The following is a 19,597-nucleotide window of genomic DNA, read 5'->3' on the forward strand; positions in this document are numbered from 1 at the left end:
CTATGAAGTGGGCATTTGAGGAGTGGCGACATTGGCTCGAGGGAGCTAAGCACCGTGTGGTGGTCTTGACTGATCACAAGAATCTGATTTATCTCGAGTCGGCCAAGTGGCTGAACCCTAGACAGGCTCGTTGGTCGTTGTTTTTCTCTCGTTTTGATTTTGTGGTCTCGTACCTGCCTGGTTCGAAGAATGTGAAGGCTGATGCTCTTTCTATGAGTTTTGTGCCTGACTCTCCTGGAGATTCAGAGCCGGCTGGTATCCTCAGAGAAGGGGTGATTTTGTCTGCCATCTCCCCAGATTTGCGACGAGTGCTGCAGGAGTTTCAGGCGGATAGACCTGACCGTTGTCCACCGGAGAGACTGTTTGTCCCGGATAGATGGACCAGCAGAGTTATTTCCGAGGTTCATTCTTCGGTGTTGGCGGGCCATCCTGGAATATTTGGTACCAGAGATTTGGTGGCCAGGTCCTTTTGGTGGCCTTCCTTGTCGCGGGATGTGCGTTCCTTTGTGCAGTCTTGTGGAATTTGTGCTTGGGCTAAGCCTTGCTGTTCTCGTGCCAGTGGTTTGCTGTTACCTTTGCCTGTCCCGAAGAGGCCTTGGACGCACATTTCCATGGATTTTATTTCAGATCTCCCTGTCTCTCAGAGAATGTCTGTCATCTGGGTGGTGTGTGATCGTTTTTCTAAGATGGTCCATTTGGTGCCCTTGCCTAAGTTGCCTTTCTCCTCCGAGTTGGTTCCGCTGTTTTTTCAAAATGTGGTTCGTTTGCACGGGATCCCTGAAAATATTGTTTCCGACAGAGGATCCCAGTTTGTGTCTAGATTTTGGCGGACCTTTTGTGCTAAGATGGGCATTGATTTGTCTTTTTCGTCGGCCTTCCATCCTCAGACGAATGGCCAAACCGAGCGAACTAATCAGACCTTGGAAACCTATTTAAGATGTTTTGTTTCTGCTGATCAGGACGACTGGGTGACTTTTTTGCCATTGGCCGAGTTTGCCCTTAATAATCGGGCTAGTTCTGCTACTTTGGTTTCTCCTTTTTTTTGTAATTCGGGGTTTCATCCTCGTTTTTCCTCGGGTCAGGTGGAGCCTTCTGACTGTCCTGGAGTGGATGTTGTGGTGGATAGGTTGCATCAGATTTGAATCATGTGGTGGACAATTTGAAGCTGTCACAAGAGAAGGCTCAGCGCTTTGCCAACCGCCGTCGCTGTGTGGGTCCCCGACTTCGCGTTGGGGACTTGGTGTGGTTGTCTTCTCGCTTTGTTCCTATGAAGGTCTCCTCTCCTAAGTTCAAGCCTCGGTTTATCGGTCCTTATAAGATTTTGGAAGTCCTTAACCCTGTGTCATTTCGTTTGGACCTCCCAGCATCGTTTGCTATTCATAATGTGTTCCATCGGTCGTTGTTGCGGAGGTATGTGGTGCCTTTGGTTCCTGCGGTTGAGCCTCCTGCCCCTGTGCTGGTTGAGGGAGAATTGGAATACGTGGTGAAGATCTTGGATTCTCGTGTTTCTAGACGGAGGCTTCAGTATTTGGTTAAGTGGAAGGGCTATGGTCAGGAGGATAATTCCTGGGTTGTCGCCTCTGATGTTCATGCGGCCGATTTGGTTCGTGCCTTCCATGTGGCTCACCCTGATCGCCCTGGGGGTTTTGATGAGGGTTCGGTGACCCCTCCTCAAAGGGGGGGTACTGTTGTGAACTCTGTTTACAGGCTCCCTCTTGTGGTCACAGGTGGTATTGTGTGACTTTTGTTTTGGGCTCCCCCTGGTGGCTTTGTTTGTTATCCTGCGGGTCTGTGGCTGGATCAGCTGCCTCGTTATTCACTTGGGAGTTTCCTATTTAGCTCTGTTTCACTTTAACTTGTTGCCAGCTGTCAATGTATTCAGTGCTACACTGATTACTCCTCATTATCTTCGTTTTCAGTCTCTTCAGGATAAGCTAAGTTCTGTTTAATTATTTTTTGCTCTTCAGTCTGCAATATGATTTCTGTGTATGATGAGTTTAGTCCAGCTTGCTAATATGTGATTTCTTGCTGTTGGTAAGCTCTGGGGTACAGAGTTGCTTCCCCCGCACCGTTAGTTGGTGCGGGGGCTCGAGCAATCTCTGCGTGGATATTTTGAATAGGGTTTTTAATTGACCGCACAGTTCCCTTTCTATTTTCTGCTATCTAGTGTTAGCGGGCCTCATTTGCTAAATCTAATTTCATCTCTGCGTTTGTGCTTTCCCCTTAACTCACCGTTAATATTTGTGGGGGGCTATTCTATATCTTTGGGGTCATTTCACTGAGGCAAGAGAGGACTTTTCGTTTCCTCTAGGAATAGTCAGTTTCTCAGGCCGTGAAGAGATGTCTAGGATTTTCAGGTAACGTTCCACGGCTACCTATAGTTGTGTGCGGATAGGATCAGGTTGCGGTCAATTCAGTTACCACTTTCCCAGAGTTTGTAGTCGGTTTAGTTACTTAGCTAGTCCTACTTGCGATCCTTGCCACTAGGATCATAACAGAAAATCTGACAATAGGTTTATATTGTATTGAGGGAAATGTGAAAACTTTCACAAAGAAGGAAGGAAGTATTAATGTTACATCAATAGGCTCAAGAAATCTAAAAATCCTTCCAATACTGTTCAATTTGTCACAAATAAAAAATTTTCCTTGGAATATGTGGACAAATGAGATATAGAAAGACAAGGGTTTGTTACATTTGTTAACAAAACTAAAAGAAGCTGAAATAGTATTCAGACATGAGCAAGGGAATTTAAATGATATTGAACATGAATGGACAAGTATGTCAGGCGCATCTTGGTGGAGAAATTTAGGAAAATTAATAAATAGTTGGTCACAGTCATCAGCGAAAATGGCAGCAGGAAATGTATTACCTAATCCTACTGTTATTATATTTATTATTGTTTTGCTGTGTATAATGTATCAAATAGTTATTATGTGTAAAATTAAGAACATTTATAAAAAGATAAAGACAAATGAAAAAGGAAGATGATATTTTAAGAGAAATGTTAAAACAAAAAAATATAACTGATTTAATTTTTATTTTTGTTTTCAAAATTCAGATGACATTCAAAACAGATGTTGATACAAGGTTTTCAGAATAAAGAATTAATGTGATACGAATGGTGAGAGAATGAGTTTAGGATTGATTATGATATTTCTCAAATCAAAATCAGGGGGGGGACTGTAAATTATTAATATATCAATAATAAAAATCTAGAACATTACTTAACGGATACAGAGTCCAACTAGAGAGAGACTAGCAGAGACTCTGGGTAGTTTGTGACTGAGTTATTCAGAGGATTTTGGCCGATACATCTGTGCTCTGTATGTTATAGTTAAAGGACACTTGTCAGAACTGCCAAAATGTGGCTATATGGAGATAACAAACGGTTCTTTTAAAGGTCACACAAGCAATATGCTTAAGCATTTTAAAATGAGGTAATGTACAGAACTAGTATGCATATTGTGCAAGTTACTAGTGTTCTTCTAATATGGTAGAAGTTACGAACATAGCGATAGGTCACCATATGTGGTTATGAGATAGAAAAATAGAAACCAATGTAAGTGGGTCAAAATAGTATATAAAGCAGACCCGACTTTGTTCAGGAGATGCTCATACCTTGAGAATCTCCACACGGACCACATCATATGTAAGATCAATGAATGCTTGATTTCTGTTCTATAATCTAATACTTAATATTGTGTGATATGAACTTATGAACTTACTTTTCTTCATTTTTGTAATCACTTTTTGAATGGACATTAAACAAGATTTGTTTTATCCACACAATTCAATATTGCTTTCCTTTCTATCCTCACTGTGCTCTTACTTGAAAAAGTAAGGAAGTGTTATTTTTTCTAACACTAGTATATTTTTAGGTTAGGCTACATGCCTAAAGGAAGAGGAATGGCCTATGCCTAAAAAAGGAAAGAGCTGTGTTATTGTTTCAAAAGTTAGTAGGGAGAAATTCTGATCCAACATGTCAGCCCGCATAGCCTGATGAAGAGACATAAGCAACTAAGTGCATCCCTGTTTTGCCAAGGTTACATAATGTACAGTTAGACAATTATTCATAAGTTTAGGATTGCTTAGAAATGGCTGAAAGGGAGACAGATCTCCTGTCCCTCCACAGGTTTTTCTCCCACTCCTCCATGTCAAAATAGTTTGCCACAAAACCGAGTGCTCTCTAATATCAGGGAGCTCATCGTTACCCAGATAGATCAGAGCGGTTAGTGATACCCGAGGGCTCAACTGTTGCTCCATTTGTACGTTGGCAAAATGGGAGACCCCGCAAATCCAATCCACAATGTACCTTAAGTTAGCTGCCAGATTGTATCTTCCAATATCCAGAAAATTAATTCCTCCCTCTCTTCTGGGCAATTATAGGATTGCTCAAGCTACAAGCTTCTTCCCTTCTCACCCCATATGAACCTCCTAAATGCTGCATTTAATTGTTTAATATCTGGTTGTGACAACAGCAGCGGAATAGCTTGGAATAAGTATAACAACTTTGGAAAGATGACTGTTATGGACCTGGTGGTTAGGAGCACCAGGAATGACCTGATGGTTAAAATGGAAAACCTGAGACAAGCTCTGAGGAGGTGGTAACTCTACTGACCGCAATCCCTAATCCTATCACACACACTAAAAATAGCCGTGGAGCGTGCCTAACTCTCCCTAGACGCCTCTTCACAGCCTAAGAGCTAACTATCCCTAAAGATAGAAATAGAAGCCTACCTTGCCTCAGAGAAATTCCCCAAAGGAAAAGGTAGCCCCCCACAAATATTGACTGTGAGTTAAGAGGGAAGTGACAAACACAGGAATGAAACAGATTTTAGCAAAAGAGGCTGAATCTTCTCTAGAAAGACAAAGGATAGGAAAGGGAACTGTGCGGTCAGTATTAAAAACTACAAAAACCACGCAGAGTGTGCAAAAAGACCTCCACACCGACTCACGGTGTGGAGGTGCAACTCTGCACCCCCAGAGCTTCCAGCTAGCAAGGAAATATCATAATAGCAAGCTGGACTAGAAACATAGCATGTACTGAGAAATATTCTCAAAAACAAATGAGCAACAAATGAACTAGCAGGGACTTAGCTTCTGCTGGAGTAGACAGGTCATCTGAGAAATCCAAGAGAGATCTGAACCAGTACTGAGACATTGACAGTTGGCATGAACTAACGATCTGAGCAGAGTTAAATAGGGAATCCAGCAGAAGCAATAAACGAGGGCAGCTGAGAAAGCCAACCCTCAAAGATCAGCAGTTCCACTCAAAGCCACCAGAGGGTGTCCAAGGACCGAACTCACCAAAGTACCATTCACGACCACAGGAGGGAGCCCGAGAACGGAATTCACAACAGTACCCCCCCTTGAGGAGGGGTCACCGAACCCTCACCAGAGCCCCCAGGCCGATCAGGACGAGCCAAATGAAAGGCACGAACCAAATCGGCAGCATGGACATCGGAGGCAACAACCCAGGAATTATCCTCCTGACCATAACCCTTCCATTTAACCAGGTACTGAAGCTTCCGTCTCGAAATACGAGAATCCAAAATCTTCTCCACCACATACTCCAACTCCCCCTCAACCAACACCGGAGCAGGAGGATCAACGGAAGGAACCATAGGTGCCACATATCTCCGCAACAACGACCTATGGAACACATTATGGATGGCAAAAGAAGCTGGAAGGGCCAAACGAAACGACACAGGATTGATAATTTCAGAAATCTTATAAGGACCAATGAAACGAGGCTTGAACTTAGGAGAAGAAACCTTCATAGGAACATAACGAGAAGATAACCAAACCAAATCCCCAACACGAAGTCGGGGACCAACACAGCGACGGCGGTTAGCAAAACGTTGCACCTTCTCCTGAGACAACGTCAAATTGTCCACCACGTGAGTCCAAATTTGCTGCAACCTGTCCACCACAGAATCCACACCAGGGCAGTCAGAAGGCTCAACCTGCCCTGAAGAAAAACGAGGATGAAAACCAGAATTACAAAAAAAAGGCGAAAGTGGCCGAACTAGCCCGATTATTAAGGGCGAACTCGGCCAATGGCAAGAAGGTCACCCAATCATCCTGATCAGCAGAAACAAAGCATCTCAGATAGGTTTCCAAGGTCTGATTGGTTCGTTCGGTTTGGCCATTTGTCTGAGGATGGAACGCTGAAGAAAAAGACAAATCAATGCCCATCTTAGCACAAAAGGACCGCCAAAACCTAGAAACAAACTGGGAACCTCTGTCACACAATGTTCTCCGGAATGCCATGCAAACGAACCACATGCTGAAAAAATAATGGAACCAAATCAGAGGATGAAGGCAATTTAGGCAAGGGTACCAAATGGACCATCTTAGAAAACCGATCACAAACCACCCAGATGACGGACATCCTTTGAGAGACAGGAAGATCAGAAATAAAATCCATGGAAATATGCGTCCAGGGCCTCATCGGGACAGGCAAAGGCAAAAGCAACCCACTGGAACGAGAACAGCAAGGCTTGGCCCGAGCACAAGTCCCACAGGACTGCACAAAAGAACGCACATCCCGTGACAAGGAAGGCCACCAAAAGGACCTAGCAACCAAATCTCTGGTACCAAAAATCCCAGGATGACCAGCCAATACTGAACAATGAACCTCAGAAATAACTTTAGTAGTCCATCTATCCGGGACAAACAGTTTCTCCACTGGACAGCGGTCAGGTCTATCAGCCTGAAACTCCTGCAGCACCCGCCACAAATCAGGGGAGATGGCAGACAGAATCACCCCCTCTTTGAGAATACCAGCCAGCTCAGGGACTCCCGGAGAATCAGGCAAAAAACTCCTAGAAAGGGCATCAGCCTTCACATTCTTAGATCCCAGAAGGTATGAGACCACAAAATCGAAACGGGAGAAAAACAGCGACCATCGAGCCTGTCTAGGATTCAACCACTTGGCAGACTCGAGGTAAGTCAGATTCTTGTGATCAGTCAAGACCACCACGCGATGTTTGGCTCCCTCAAGCCAATGTCGCCACTCCTCGAATGCCCACTTCATAGCCAACAACTCCCGATTGCCGACATCATAATTACGCTCAGCAGGCGAAAACTTTCTAGAAAAGAAAGCACATGGCTTCTTTAAAGAGCCATCAGAACTTCTCTGAGACAAAACAGCCCCTGCCCCAATCTCAGAAGCATCAACCTCGACCTGAAAAGGGAGCGAAACATCTGGCTGACGCAACACAGGGGCCGAAGTAAAACGACGCTTAAGCTCCTGAAAAGCCTCAACGGCCGCAGGGGACCAATTCACCACATCAGCGCCTTTTTTCGTCAAATCAGTCAAAGGCTTAACCACACTAGAAAAATTAGCGATGAAGCGACGGTAAAAATTAGCAAAGCCCAGAAACTTCTGAAGACTCTTCACAGATGTAGGTTGAGTCCAATCATAAATGGCCTGAACTTTAACAGGGTCCATCTCGATAGTAGAAGGGGAAAAAATGAAGCCCAAAAAGGAAACCTTCTGAACTCCAAAGAGGCATTTAGACCCCTTCACAAACAACGCATTAGCACGAAGGACCTGGAATACCATCCTGACCTGCCTCACATGAGACTCCCAATCATCCGAAAAGACCAAAATATTATCCAAATATACAATCATGAACCTATCCAGATACTTCCGGAAGATGTCGTGCATAAAGGACTGAAACACAGATGGAGCATTAGAAAGCCCAAATGGCATCACCAGGTACTCAAAATGGCCCTCGGGCGTATTAAATGCTGTTTTCCATTCATCGCCCTGTTTAATACGCACAAGATTATACGCTCCTCGAAGGTCTATCTTGGTAAACCAACTAGCCCCCTTAATCCGAGCAAACAAATCAGACAGCAGAGGCAAAGGGTACTGAAATTTGACCGTGATTTTATTGAGAAGGCGGTAATCTATACAGGGTCTCAGAGAGCCATCCTTCTTGGCCACAAAAAAGAACCCTGCTCCCAACGGTGACGAAGACGGGCGAATATGCCCTTTCTCCAAGGACTCCTTTACATAACTCTGCATAGCGGCATGTTCTGGCACAGATAAATTGAAAAGTCGGCCCTTAGGGAACTTACTACCAGGAATCAAATTAATAGCGCAATCACAGTCCCTATGAGGAGGTAGGGCACTGGACTTGGGCTCATCAAATACATCCTGGTAATCCGACAAAAACTCAGGGACTTCAGAAGGAGTGGAAGAAGAAATTGACATCAAAGGAACATCACTATGTATCCCTTGACAACCCCAACTAGACACAGACACTGATTTCCAATCCAGTACTGGATTATGAACCTGTAACCATGGTAAACCCAACACGACAACATCATGCAAATTATGCAACACCAAAAAGCGAATATTTTCCTGATGTGCGGGAGTCATGCACATGGTCAGCTGAGTCCAGTACTGAGGTTTATTCTTGGCCAATGGCGTAGCATCAATCCCCCTTAAGGGAATAGGACTCTGCAAAGGCTCCAAGGAAAAACCACAGCGCCTGGCAAACTGCAAGTCCATCAAGTTCAGGGCAGCGCCCGAATCCATAAATGCCATAACAGAGTAGGACGACAATGAGCAAATCAGAGTAACAGATAAGAGAAATTTAGGCTGTACAGTACTAATGGTGACAGACCTAGCGAACCTCTTAGTGCGCTTAGGACAATCAGTAATGGCATGAGCGGAGTCACCACAGTAAAAACACAGCCCATTCTGACGTCTGTGTTCTTGCCGTTCAGCTCTGGTCAAAGTCCTATCACATTGCATAGGCTCAGGCCTCCGCTCAGAGGACACCGCCAAATGGTGCACAACTTTGCGCTCGCGCAAACGCCGATCAATCTGAATGGCCAAAGACATTGATTCATTCAGACCAGCAGGCGTGGGGAACCCCACCATAACATCTTTAAGGGCTTCAGAAAGACCCTTTCTGAAAATTGCTGCCAGGGCACACTCATTCCATTGTGTAAGCACAGACCACTTTCTAAACTTCTGGCAATATACTTCTGCTTCATCCTGAACCTGACATAGAGCCAGCAAGATCTTTTCTGCCTGATCCACAGAATTTGGTTCGTCATAAAGCAATCCAAGCGCTAGAAAAAAATGCATCTACATTAAGCAATGCAGGATTTCCTGGCTCAAGGGAGAATGCCCAGTCTTGCGGGTCGCCACGCAACAAAGAAATAATAATCTTTACTTGTTGAATGGGGTCACCAGAGGAGCGGGGTTTCAGAGCAAAAAACAGTCTGCAATTATTTTTGAAATTCAAAAATTTAGATCTATCCCCAGAAAACAAATCAGGAATTGGAATTTTAGGCTCTAACATCGGATTCTGAACTACATAATCTTGAATACTCTGTACCCGTGCAGCGAGTTGATCCACACAAGAGGACAAACCTTGAATATCCATATCTACACCTGAGTCCTGAACCACCCAGAGGTTAAGGGGAAAAGAAAGACAAACCAAGCTACAAAGAAAAAAAAATTGACTAGGAACTTCTCTTATCCCTCTTTTGAGATGCATTAACGCTTTGTGGCCAGCTGTACTGTTATGGACCTGGTGGTTAGGAGCACCCGGAATGACCTGATGGTTAAAATGGAAAACCTGAGACAAGCTCTGAGGTGGTAACTCTACTGACCGCAATCCCTAATCCTATCACACACACTAGAAATAGCCGTGGAGCGTGCCTAACTCTCCCTAGACGCCTCTTCACAGCCTAAGAGCTAACTACCCCTAAAGATAGAAATAGAAGCCTACCTTGCCTCAGAGAAATTCCCCAAAGGAAAAGATAGCCCCCCCACAAATATTGACTGAGTTAAGAGGGAAGTGACAAACACAGGAATGAAACAGATTTTAGCAAAGGAGGCCGAATCTTCTCTAGAAAGACAAAGGATAGGAAAGGGAACTGTGTGGTCAGTATTAAAAACTACAAAAACCACGCAGAGTGTGCAAAAAGACCTCCACACCGACTCACGGTGTGCAGGTGCAACTCTGCACCCCCAGAGCTTCCAGCTAGCAAGGAAATATCATAATAGCAAGCTGGACTAGAAACATAGCATGTACTGAGAAATATTCTCAAAAACAAATGAGCAACAAATGAACTAGCAGGGACTTAGCTTCTGCTGGAGTAGACAGGTCATCTGAGAAATCCAAGAGAGATCTGAACCAGGGCAGCTGAGAAAGCCAACCTCAAAGATCAGCAGTTCCACTCAAAGCCACCAGAGGGTGTCCAAGGACCGAACTCACCAAAAGTACCATTCACGACCACAGGAGGGAGCCCGAGAATTCACAACAGATGACCATTTCAATCAAATAGCATCTACCTGAACTTTGTGAGTTTTTTGATGCGAAACAAGATTTGATTTCCTTTTAAAATATTTCTCACATTTTAAACATGAAAATGGCTTCTCCAATATGTGAGTTCTCTGATGTTTAGCAAGATATGATTTGTCTATAAAACATTTCCCACATTCTGAACATGAAAATGGCTTTTCCCCTGTGTGAGTTCTCTGATGTCTAACAAGATTTGATTTATCTATAAAACATTTCCCACATTCTGAACATGGAAATGGCTTTTCACCAGTGTGAGTTCTCTGATGTCTAACAAGAAGTGATTTCTGATTAAAACAATCCCCACATTCGGAACATAAAAACGGTTTCTCCCCTGTGTGAGTTATTTGATGTGTCACAAGAGCTTTTTTCTCATTAAAACATTTCCCACATTCTGAGCATGAAAATGGCTTTTCCCCCGTGTGAGTTCTCTGATGTGTAACAAGATGTGATTTATCTTTATAACTTTTCCCACATTCTGAACATGAAAATGGCTTTTCCCCCGTGTGCGCTCTGTGATGCTTAACAAGATATGATTTCTTTATAAAACATTTCCCACATTCTGAACATGAAAATGGCTTTTCCCCTGTGTGACTTCTCTGATGTGTAACAAGATCGAATTTACATCTAAAACATTTCCCACATTCCGAACATGAAAATGGCTTTTCACCAGTGTGAGATCTCTGATGTCTAACAAGATGTGATTTCTGATTAAAACAATCCCCACACTCGGAACATAAAAACGGTTTCTCCCCTGTGTGAGTTTTTTGATGTGTCATAAGAGCTTTTCTCTCATTAAAACATTTCCCACATTCTGAGCATGAAAATGGCTTTTCACCAGTGTGAGTTCTTTGATGTGTAACAAGATGTGTTTTATCCATAAAACATTTACCACATTCTGAACATGAAAATGGCTTTTGCCCTGTGTGAGTTCTCTGATGTACAACAAGATGTGATTTATCTATAAAACATTTCCCACATTCTGAACATGAAAATGGCTTTTGCCCTGTGTGAGTTCTCTGATGTGTAACAAGATGGCATTTATGTAAAAAACATTTCCCACATTTTGAACATGAAAATGGCTTTTCCCCAGTGTGAGTTCTCTGATGTGTAACAAGATGTGATTTATCTATAAAACATTTCCCACATTCTGAACATAAAAATGTTTTTTCCCCTGTGTGAGTTTTCTGGTGTTTAACAAGAATTTTTTTCTCACTAAAACATTTCCCACATTCTGAGCATAAGAATTGCTTCTCCCCTGTGTGAGGTTTTTGATGTGAAACAAGATCTGATTTCCTTTCAAAATATTTCCCACATTTTAAACATGAAAATAGCTTCTTCCCTGAGTGACGCATCTGATGTGAAAGAAATCTTGATTTAGTATTGTAACATTTCTCAGTTTGTGAGCTACTTTCCCCTGTGTGAGCTACTTCATGTTCATCAGTACTTTTGTGGTTTTTGTTTTTCAGATTTTCCTTTAATGAAGTAGAAGAAAGGACCCGTTTAAAAGGATCAGATGATAGATTTTTCCTAAGATGGGCTTGAGGTATATCTGTGATAACTACATGGTCTTCATATGTATCTGATGTGATACCTTGATCCCCTGCTGCAAAATCTGAAAATATCAGATGTCCCTCTGAGCTCCTGGTACTGTCATCTGCCAAGAATAAAATTATTATTTGTCAATAACACTACATTGAAATTATATTAATATTTATATTATCTATATAGTATGACTAAGACAGGAGACTACTACCCAAGGACTAGTGGATTATGATGTTAGGCCACCAGGTTGTGCTTTTTCAATATTTGTTGAAGCCACATTCTCTGTAGGTTCTGGTTTCACTTCACCTGTCACCAATCATTTGCAGTTTCATGTTCAGTGGACCCTCATAAATTTAACTGCAAGTCAGTGCTAATAGATAGTGTTCATCTCTCATACACTTCCTGACAGGTATATACTTGCATCTAGCATAGAGCACAGAAGTGTGGGCATTTAACAATAAGCATGGCTTTTATGCAAGTAATATAATAATAATTATCATGTGCTGCAAGACAGATAATGTAAACTGACCAGATATGTGCAAGAGATGAAATGTCCGAACATGTCACAAAATAATCATATATTATTATGAGCACAATCATGGCGCATAAATAAATACCCATAATGGATTTGTGCTCCCTCTGGGATGGAGCCAACCCGATGTGCACTCCTGGCACTGATTGTTTTTTAGGTTATACTCACCTGTGCGGTTATCTGTGGGAATCTCCTCTTTACACCACTCATCACCTCTCATATATGTCTCTATAGTATTAATATGGGGAAGATATTTACCCTGAAAGAAAAATTTTAATAGTGAGAGAAAGATGAAAAAATCATAACCAGAAAACTGGGGAAGATCCAGACAACATTTAATGTCTATGATCAGCTTTACCCTGTCATCTCCACCAAGTATAAAACACACACTGAACGGCCACATTATTAGAGACACCCGCGTTGTCTTTTCAGATCCTCAGCAATTCAGATTGTAATAGATTCCACAAGATGAAGAAGTAATTCTGTGGGATTATTGGCCCATCCACAAATAATATGGAGATACTGATATGTTGTGAATAGTCTCTTTCATCTCATCCTGAAGATGCGCTATAGAATTAAAGCATGAGGACTATGAAGTCCAAGGAAGCAACAAAAACTCTCTAATATACCTGGAATCAGTCCTTGACTAGTGGATCATTGTGTCATGGTGCATTGTCCTTCTACCGTACTCACACAAGTCTCACATGTCAATACCCGGAACTGCCGCCGGCACTAGGACAGGAGCGTGCGACTGCATGTATTTCTATGCAGAAGCGCGCCCCGATCCCGAGTGCCAGCGGCAGTGCCGGGTATTGACATTCGAGACTCAGGCGAGTTTCTCGCATGTCTGACCCAGGCCTAACTCTGACCCTGACACACCCAAACCCTTTACTGCAGGGCTTTTAACCAAAGAACCTGGAGCCTTCGGCCACATGGAAAACCAGGCCAGGAAGGAAACGGACTGCCACACTACCATTCTGTAGTCAGTTTCAAAACAAAAGTCCAGCAGGTTTTCTTAAATCTGCCCTGGACAAATAGCTTGTCCAAGACTAACACTCACTTTTATGTTTCATTGCAATCACAGCTACGTCTGTGACTGCAATGCACTCCAATGGCCTCAATACGCCTCCATGTACATCCTGGCGGGGAACATACAGTGACCCTCACATGTAACACTGGTCACTGCCTCACATATTATTTATATCTTCCTCAAAAAATCGTGTATGTCCTATAGATCCCCTTTCATTGTATTTTTTCCCTCAATCAAAATGTTCTCAGTACTAATACTTTTGAGAAGAAAAACTAAAGAGGTTAGGAGTTTTTCAAACTTTCCCTGACAACCATGCCTAGGTGAAGTGCTCAAAATTCCCATTCTAATGTGGTTTCAGACAGAAAAATGAAAACTTTATTTTATATTACACTAGTTATTAGTATTCTCCATACTGGAAAGGTTTGATAAAGAAAGTGTCAGTATTTCTAATAAATTGGCAGTTCGGTGTATAATACTGAGGGATAAAACAAGTCTGATCACAAGACCTTCATAGCCTTATACACATCATAGGGGAGATTTCATGACACCTTCTCTCCATCTACCTGATGATCCTGAGGAACATTGAGATCTTCTTGTTTACATTCCTGTGGAAGAAGAGGAAGGGGACATCTCTCTGGTGTTGTCCTCTCACTGGATAGAACTGGAAGAAACACATACAGGGACTGAATTCATTCTTTACATACAGATAATTTTAGGCCATGTGTATTTAGTGCTGTGTATTACCTGGTGATGTGAGGGGCTGGGGAACTTCCATCTTGATGTCCTTGTACCAATCTTTATGTTCTTCTAAATACTCCCACTCCTCCATGGAGAAATAGACGGCAACATCCTGACACCTTATAGGAACCTGACACATACAAATGATACAGTCATCCCCCCGATCCCTTCTTAGCGTTACTGTATAAAGTCCCAGCATTCCCAGCAGTGTCACCTCTCCAGTCAGCAGCTCGATCATCTTGTAGGTGAGTTCTAGGATCTTCTGGTCATTGATGTCCTTATGTATCAGGGGGTGAGGTGGGCTCAGGAGTCTTCCCCTTCCCTCAGACACAGGGGCCTGACAGCGCTCACTAGAGGTCTTCTTCACTACTGTGTAATCCTGGTTATGGAGAGACACATTAATAAATCTCACTACAGACATTTCCAGAGTCCTCACCTCTCCAGTTCTGTCCATCTGCTATTCCCATAGATAAGAATGACGTAATGTGACGTCATCAGAATCAATCACCTCTCCAGTAAGCCGGAAATGGATCTCTAGGGTGACGTGTAATATCCTCTCCGCCATCTTGTCCCTGTCCCTTTCCATCCTTGTAGGGTCACTCAGGAGAATTCTCTTATATAGAAGATCTCCACTGAGAGGATCTGATATTGTAGGGACCTGAATGGGGAGAAGATGACGATGTAACATCATAAAGATCCCATGTAAGAAACCTCCGGAGCTGTTACCGGCGTCACATGATCACTACGTCCAGTCATGGCCCCGTCCTGCCCCCGGTATAACACACAATCCCATTATAGTCACATACAGAGATTTATCACAGGCTCAGCACTGAGGGGGTTAATGTCTTCGTATTTCATTATTACCAGCTGCACGCTGTAGAACACCACAACTTATGAGTTTGTGGGAAAAGGAGGCTACGTCCAGTTCTCTTAGGTTAATGCAGATTTTGGTGAGTGAGGAAAAGGCTAACTTGGAGAGACTTAATCTAAAACTTAAAGAACAGATTGACATCACCAAGAAATTTAGTACAGAAAGTGACTTTGTTACCAAGGAGAGTCAGCTGCAGAATACCATTGAAAAATTTCAATATAATTTAAAGGAAAGGAAACATAAACAATACCTGAGAGATTTACAAGACTTTAAGGACAATAAGGCCCGTTTTTTTAGACCGTCCCTACCAACTAAGGAGTCACAACACTTACAGCAGGGAATAGCTCCACAGGTCATCAACTTGTCAAAGAGGCACCTAGATCCCATAGAAATGTCGGTTCTGTCTAAAGGACTCTCCTTTATACCAACTACTGACTTTGCATTATTTGATGTGGTAAAGGATCTGCATTTATTTATTAGGAGATTAAGGTGGCACAAACTCTTTAAACAAAAAGATAGTAAAACCGCAGCTGACTTGGGGATTCCTCTTGACATGATACAGGACGTCCAGCTATTGGCGGACCTAGAGACCATACCCCAGACGACTAGAGGCCTAGGCCCATTCACGCAACTGAGGAACCCTAGCAAAAGGATGGCACCAGTAGGGGGGGACGTTTCAGCAATTGATGTCTTCCTCAACTTGGCTATCAGGAATATTAAACAGCTTACGGAGACGTGGTCAAGACACAATCTCAGTAGAGCACAGATTACAGCACTCCACAACCTAGAAACAGACAAAACGGTCATCTTTAAGCCCTCTGATAAAGGGGGCAATGTGGTTGTCATGGATGTGGAGAAATATAAGGATATGTGTTTCACCTTACTAAATGATCAGACCACCTACACTCGAATAATGCAGAATCCAACAGCACGCTGTATGAGAAATTTGGAGGTTATCTTACAGAAGGCTAGAATGGACAATCTTATTAGCCAAGAGGAATATCTTTTCCTCCTCCCTCAGCACCCGATTATGGCTACGTTTTATGCTCTGCCAAAGGTCCACAAAGGTATTGAACCTTTAAAGGGGAGACCTATTGTCTCTGGGATAGGGAGCATCTGCCAGAATGCAGGAATTTATATAGACCAGATTTTGAGACCTTTTGTGGTCTCGCTCCCCTCTTACATCAGGGATACCATGGACCTTCTACGCAGACTCGAGGGGATCTCTCTAGAACCAGGGTCATTCCTAGTAAGCATCGATGTAGAATCATTGTACTCCTCTATCCCGCATACTTGTGGGGTACAGGGGTACAATACTTTTTGAGGATGAGCGGTCAACAATTTGTCCCTCACAATGAATTCATGCTGACCCTCTTGGACTTTGTCCTTAATAACAACTATTTTTGTTTTGACGGGAAAGTCCTCCACCAGCTCAGGGGCACTGCTATGGGCAGCCCTTGTGCACCCAGCTACGCCAACCTGTTCCTGGGCTGGTGGGAGGACAACACCGTTTTTTCAGAGGCTAATGAGGAGTTTACCATCTATATCGACCTTTGGGTTCGTTATATAGACGACGTTTTTGTCCTGTGGAAAGGTACTAGAGAGATCTTCCAGAGATTTATGTCATCATTGAATCAAAATAATATAGGTCTCAGGTTTACCTTCGAAATGGAGGAAAAAAAGTCTACCATTTCTGGATATTTTGATCTCCAAAAACAGCCGTGGTGATGGTCTGGACACTACAATCTTCAGAAAACCCACCTCCACGAATTCCGTGTTGAGGTGGGACAGCCATCACCCGTATTCCCTCAAAAAGGGTATCCCTAAGGGCCAATATCTCCGCCTGAGAAGAAACTGCTCCAATGATGCAGATTTTAAAATCAAAGCAAGGGACCTGAGGTCCAGGTTTCTAGACAGGGGGTACCCTGATCGGGTGCTGAGGGAGGCATACCAGCATGCTGGGGCTCAGGTCAGAAACAACCTATTGATACCACGAAAGAGGGAGAGAGGTGATCATAACACTATCAGAATGATCTGTGCATTTGACAATGGGGCTCCATCGGTTAGAGCCACCCTAAAAAAATACTGGGGCATCCTCGCGATGGATGATGATCTTAAGGAGGTTGTGGGCACACAGCCTCAGATCACGTACAGAAAGTGAGTGCAAAACACTAGGAGACCGACTAGTACATAGTCATCTTACTACACCTACCAATTTGACCTGGTTACCAAATAGGCCCAGGGGATGCTATAGATGTGGTACATGTGGTGCGTGTGAATCAATACAGGTGGGTAAGGAATTCCACAACACCCATACGCAAAAAACATATACCATAAAAGAATTTATCAATTGTAAATCTAAAGGAGTGGTGTATCGAGCTGTTTGCACCTGTGGCGTTTCCTATATTGGTAAAACTACCAGAGAGCTCAGAAGACGGGTAGGGGAGCATCTGGGGGATATTCGCAATCGGAGAGACACCCCCATTGCTAGACATGTGAACGCAAGTCATGGTGGAGATGTTAGGGTCATGAGTTTCATGGGGATTGACAAGGTTGTCCCACCACCTAGAGGAGGTGATTTTGATAAAATCTTGTTGCAAAGAGAAACAAGGTGGATCTTTTTGTTGGACACCTGCCACCCCCATGGGCTCAATGAGCAACTTAATTTTAGTAGCTTTCTTTAGGTTCACGTGGGCCCTAAAAATATACTCTCTAGTGCCCCATCTGGTCTCCTCCCCTTTGGCTATGTGGCTCTCTCCTCCCCTGCTTCCCCTTCCTTTCCTTTTCCTATTTCCTCCCATAGCTCACTCTATTGTTTTGGTACTGTGTATATACACACTTCTGTTCATTATTCAGTGTCTGGACTTGCTTGTCCTTTGAAACGTTATAATAAACAAAACGTTTGCAATGTTCTGGTGCAGGGTCACTATTCTGCCCCAATGCTCCCCTCTCTAGACTAAGCCTGGTATCGGTGGGTTGAAAGTTCGTTTGTGACATCGAAGGATTTTCCAGCAATGAGGGATGCGTGCGTTATTTTGGACAAATTTTATAACTCTCAAGATAATTGTGGCATTATTGCTGCTACTAATTGGTAACAGCTTCCCGCATATACCTAGCTTTTCCCTCGGTTTTTTATTGCCCTCTGTTATCCTTTTCCCTACCCCCACTTCTATGCCATTGATATAAGTACTGTTTGAGAGGTTTTTTATTTTCTGTGTCTGGACACTTCCTGTTACTTTATACTATTTGGCATGGACATTTCCAGCCACATATGTATAGTACTTTCATGAATTCTTGGCGTTCATCATCTGGGTTTTGAACAGTATATATGTGGTAAGGAATAGGCTGAATGGCACCCTAAACTAGGAGTGCACCTAATTATGCATATACACAATGTCGCGGGGGGCCCTTTTGGGGTCGAGGTGGTCCCGTCCTATTCAGGAGGGATCAAGCGGCAAACGTACACAATAGAGCACATGTGATCGTAGCTCCACGTCATCACTGGGTGCCCGAGCGCTGGCAGCCGCTTGCGTTCCATTCCTGGAGCGCATAACAACAGCGGCGTACCGGAAGTCAGTCATCCAATATGGCGCCGGTACTTCCGGTTTCTACGGAACACTCCGATGAAGCAGCTGGCAGCCACGAGACATAGGAGGGAGCCGGCATGCGTTCCAATGCTGGAACGCAGCGCGGTCCGGTAAGTTCCGGTACTATAGGCTATTAATTACCTTAGACCCCCCTGGGGGGAGGGACCTTCTATTTGATATTCTTATAAGCAGGCAGCGGGTGCCATTACTGGTTGACTCACTTACTGTGGCGGACCGCCACATGGGAATACCTATCTTTTGGATGGTATATAGCCACTGCTTATACCCTCAACTTTTGGACATTTGAGTAGACTTTGCTCATGAACTTTTGAATTTACATCTAGGCCTTTTGGCCATTGGAAACTCCCCTGATGAACCTCCGTGATTGGAGAAGAAACGTGTTGGGAGGCGTTGACTACATCATACATGTCCTTAGTAGGGCTCATTCGGGCCTGTCCTTGTAAGGACAGGAGTTATTGCTGGGGCACGACAGGGGATTAGGAAATATGTCCCTGTCCCCTTCTCATTGCTCTACAACTTTCGGACCCTCCCTGGGACCCCCTATCATCTACGTGGGTACCCCTTGTCCACAATTGGTGAGATCAAACCAGTTTTTTATATTGAGCACAGTTTTCTGTGTGAGCACGTTATTTTGTTATGTATTGTTTGTCCATTTTTTAATAGTATTAGTAAGAGCCGCACATCACATATATGGCTGTACTGTGTGTACAGGACCTGTGATGAGGTCACAAGAGTGCAGGAGTCAGGGGGTCACATGGTCAGGGACCTCTATGACTAGTGGACCATGGTGTCATGGTGCATTTTTCTTCTAGGGTAGGGTAAACAGCTGCCATAAAGTGATGAACTTGGTTGGCCAAAATGCTTATGTAAGCCCTAATGTCCAAACATCCATCCATAGATAACAAAGGATCCAGGATGAGACAAAAAAAATAGGGATT

At 43.5% G+C, this 19,597-nt stretch overlaps 1 protein-coding gene across 1 annotated transcript in view; it reads right to left on the reverse strand.

Annotated features, from left to right (window-relative positions):
• Positions 1–9,994: 9,994 nt before the first annotated feature.
• The window catches only part of LOC143767224 (uncharacterized), a 28,955-nt gene continuing 19,352 nt past the window's right edge, over positions 9,995–19,597 (reverse strand). Inside the window, exons 4-9 of the mRNA XM_077255377.1 lie at positions 14,689–14,838; positions 14,395–14,559; positions 14,187–14,310; positions 14,006–14,103; positions 12,581–12,671; positions 9,995–11,992 (exon numbers count right to left, since the gene is read on the reverse strand). Coding sequence (XP_077111492.1) covers positions 10,314–11,992; positions 12,581–12,671; positions 14,006–14,103; positions 14,187–14,310; positions 14,395–14,559; positions 14,689–14,838 — 2,307 coding nt within the window. The 3' untranslated portion in view covers positions 9,995–10,313. The remainder of the gene's footprint in view (positions 11,993–12,580; positions 12,672–14,005; positions 14,104–14,186; positions 14,311–14,394; positions 14,560–14,688; positions 14,839–19,597) is intronic.

The sequence above is a fragment of the Ranitomeya variabilis genome, chromosome 4, assembly GCF_051348905.1.
Source record: "Ranitomeya variabilis isolate aRanVar5 chromosome 4, aRanVar5.hap1, whole genome shotgun sequence".
Taxonomy (NCBI): Eukaryota; Metazoa; Chordata; class Amphibia; order Anura; family Dendrobatidae; genus Ranitomeya; species Ranitomeya variabilis.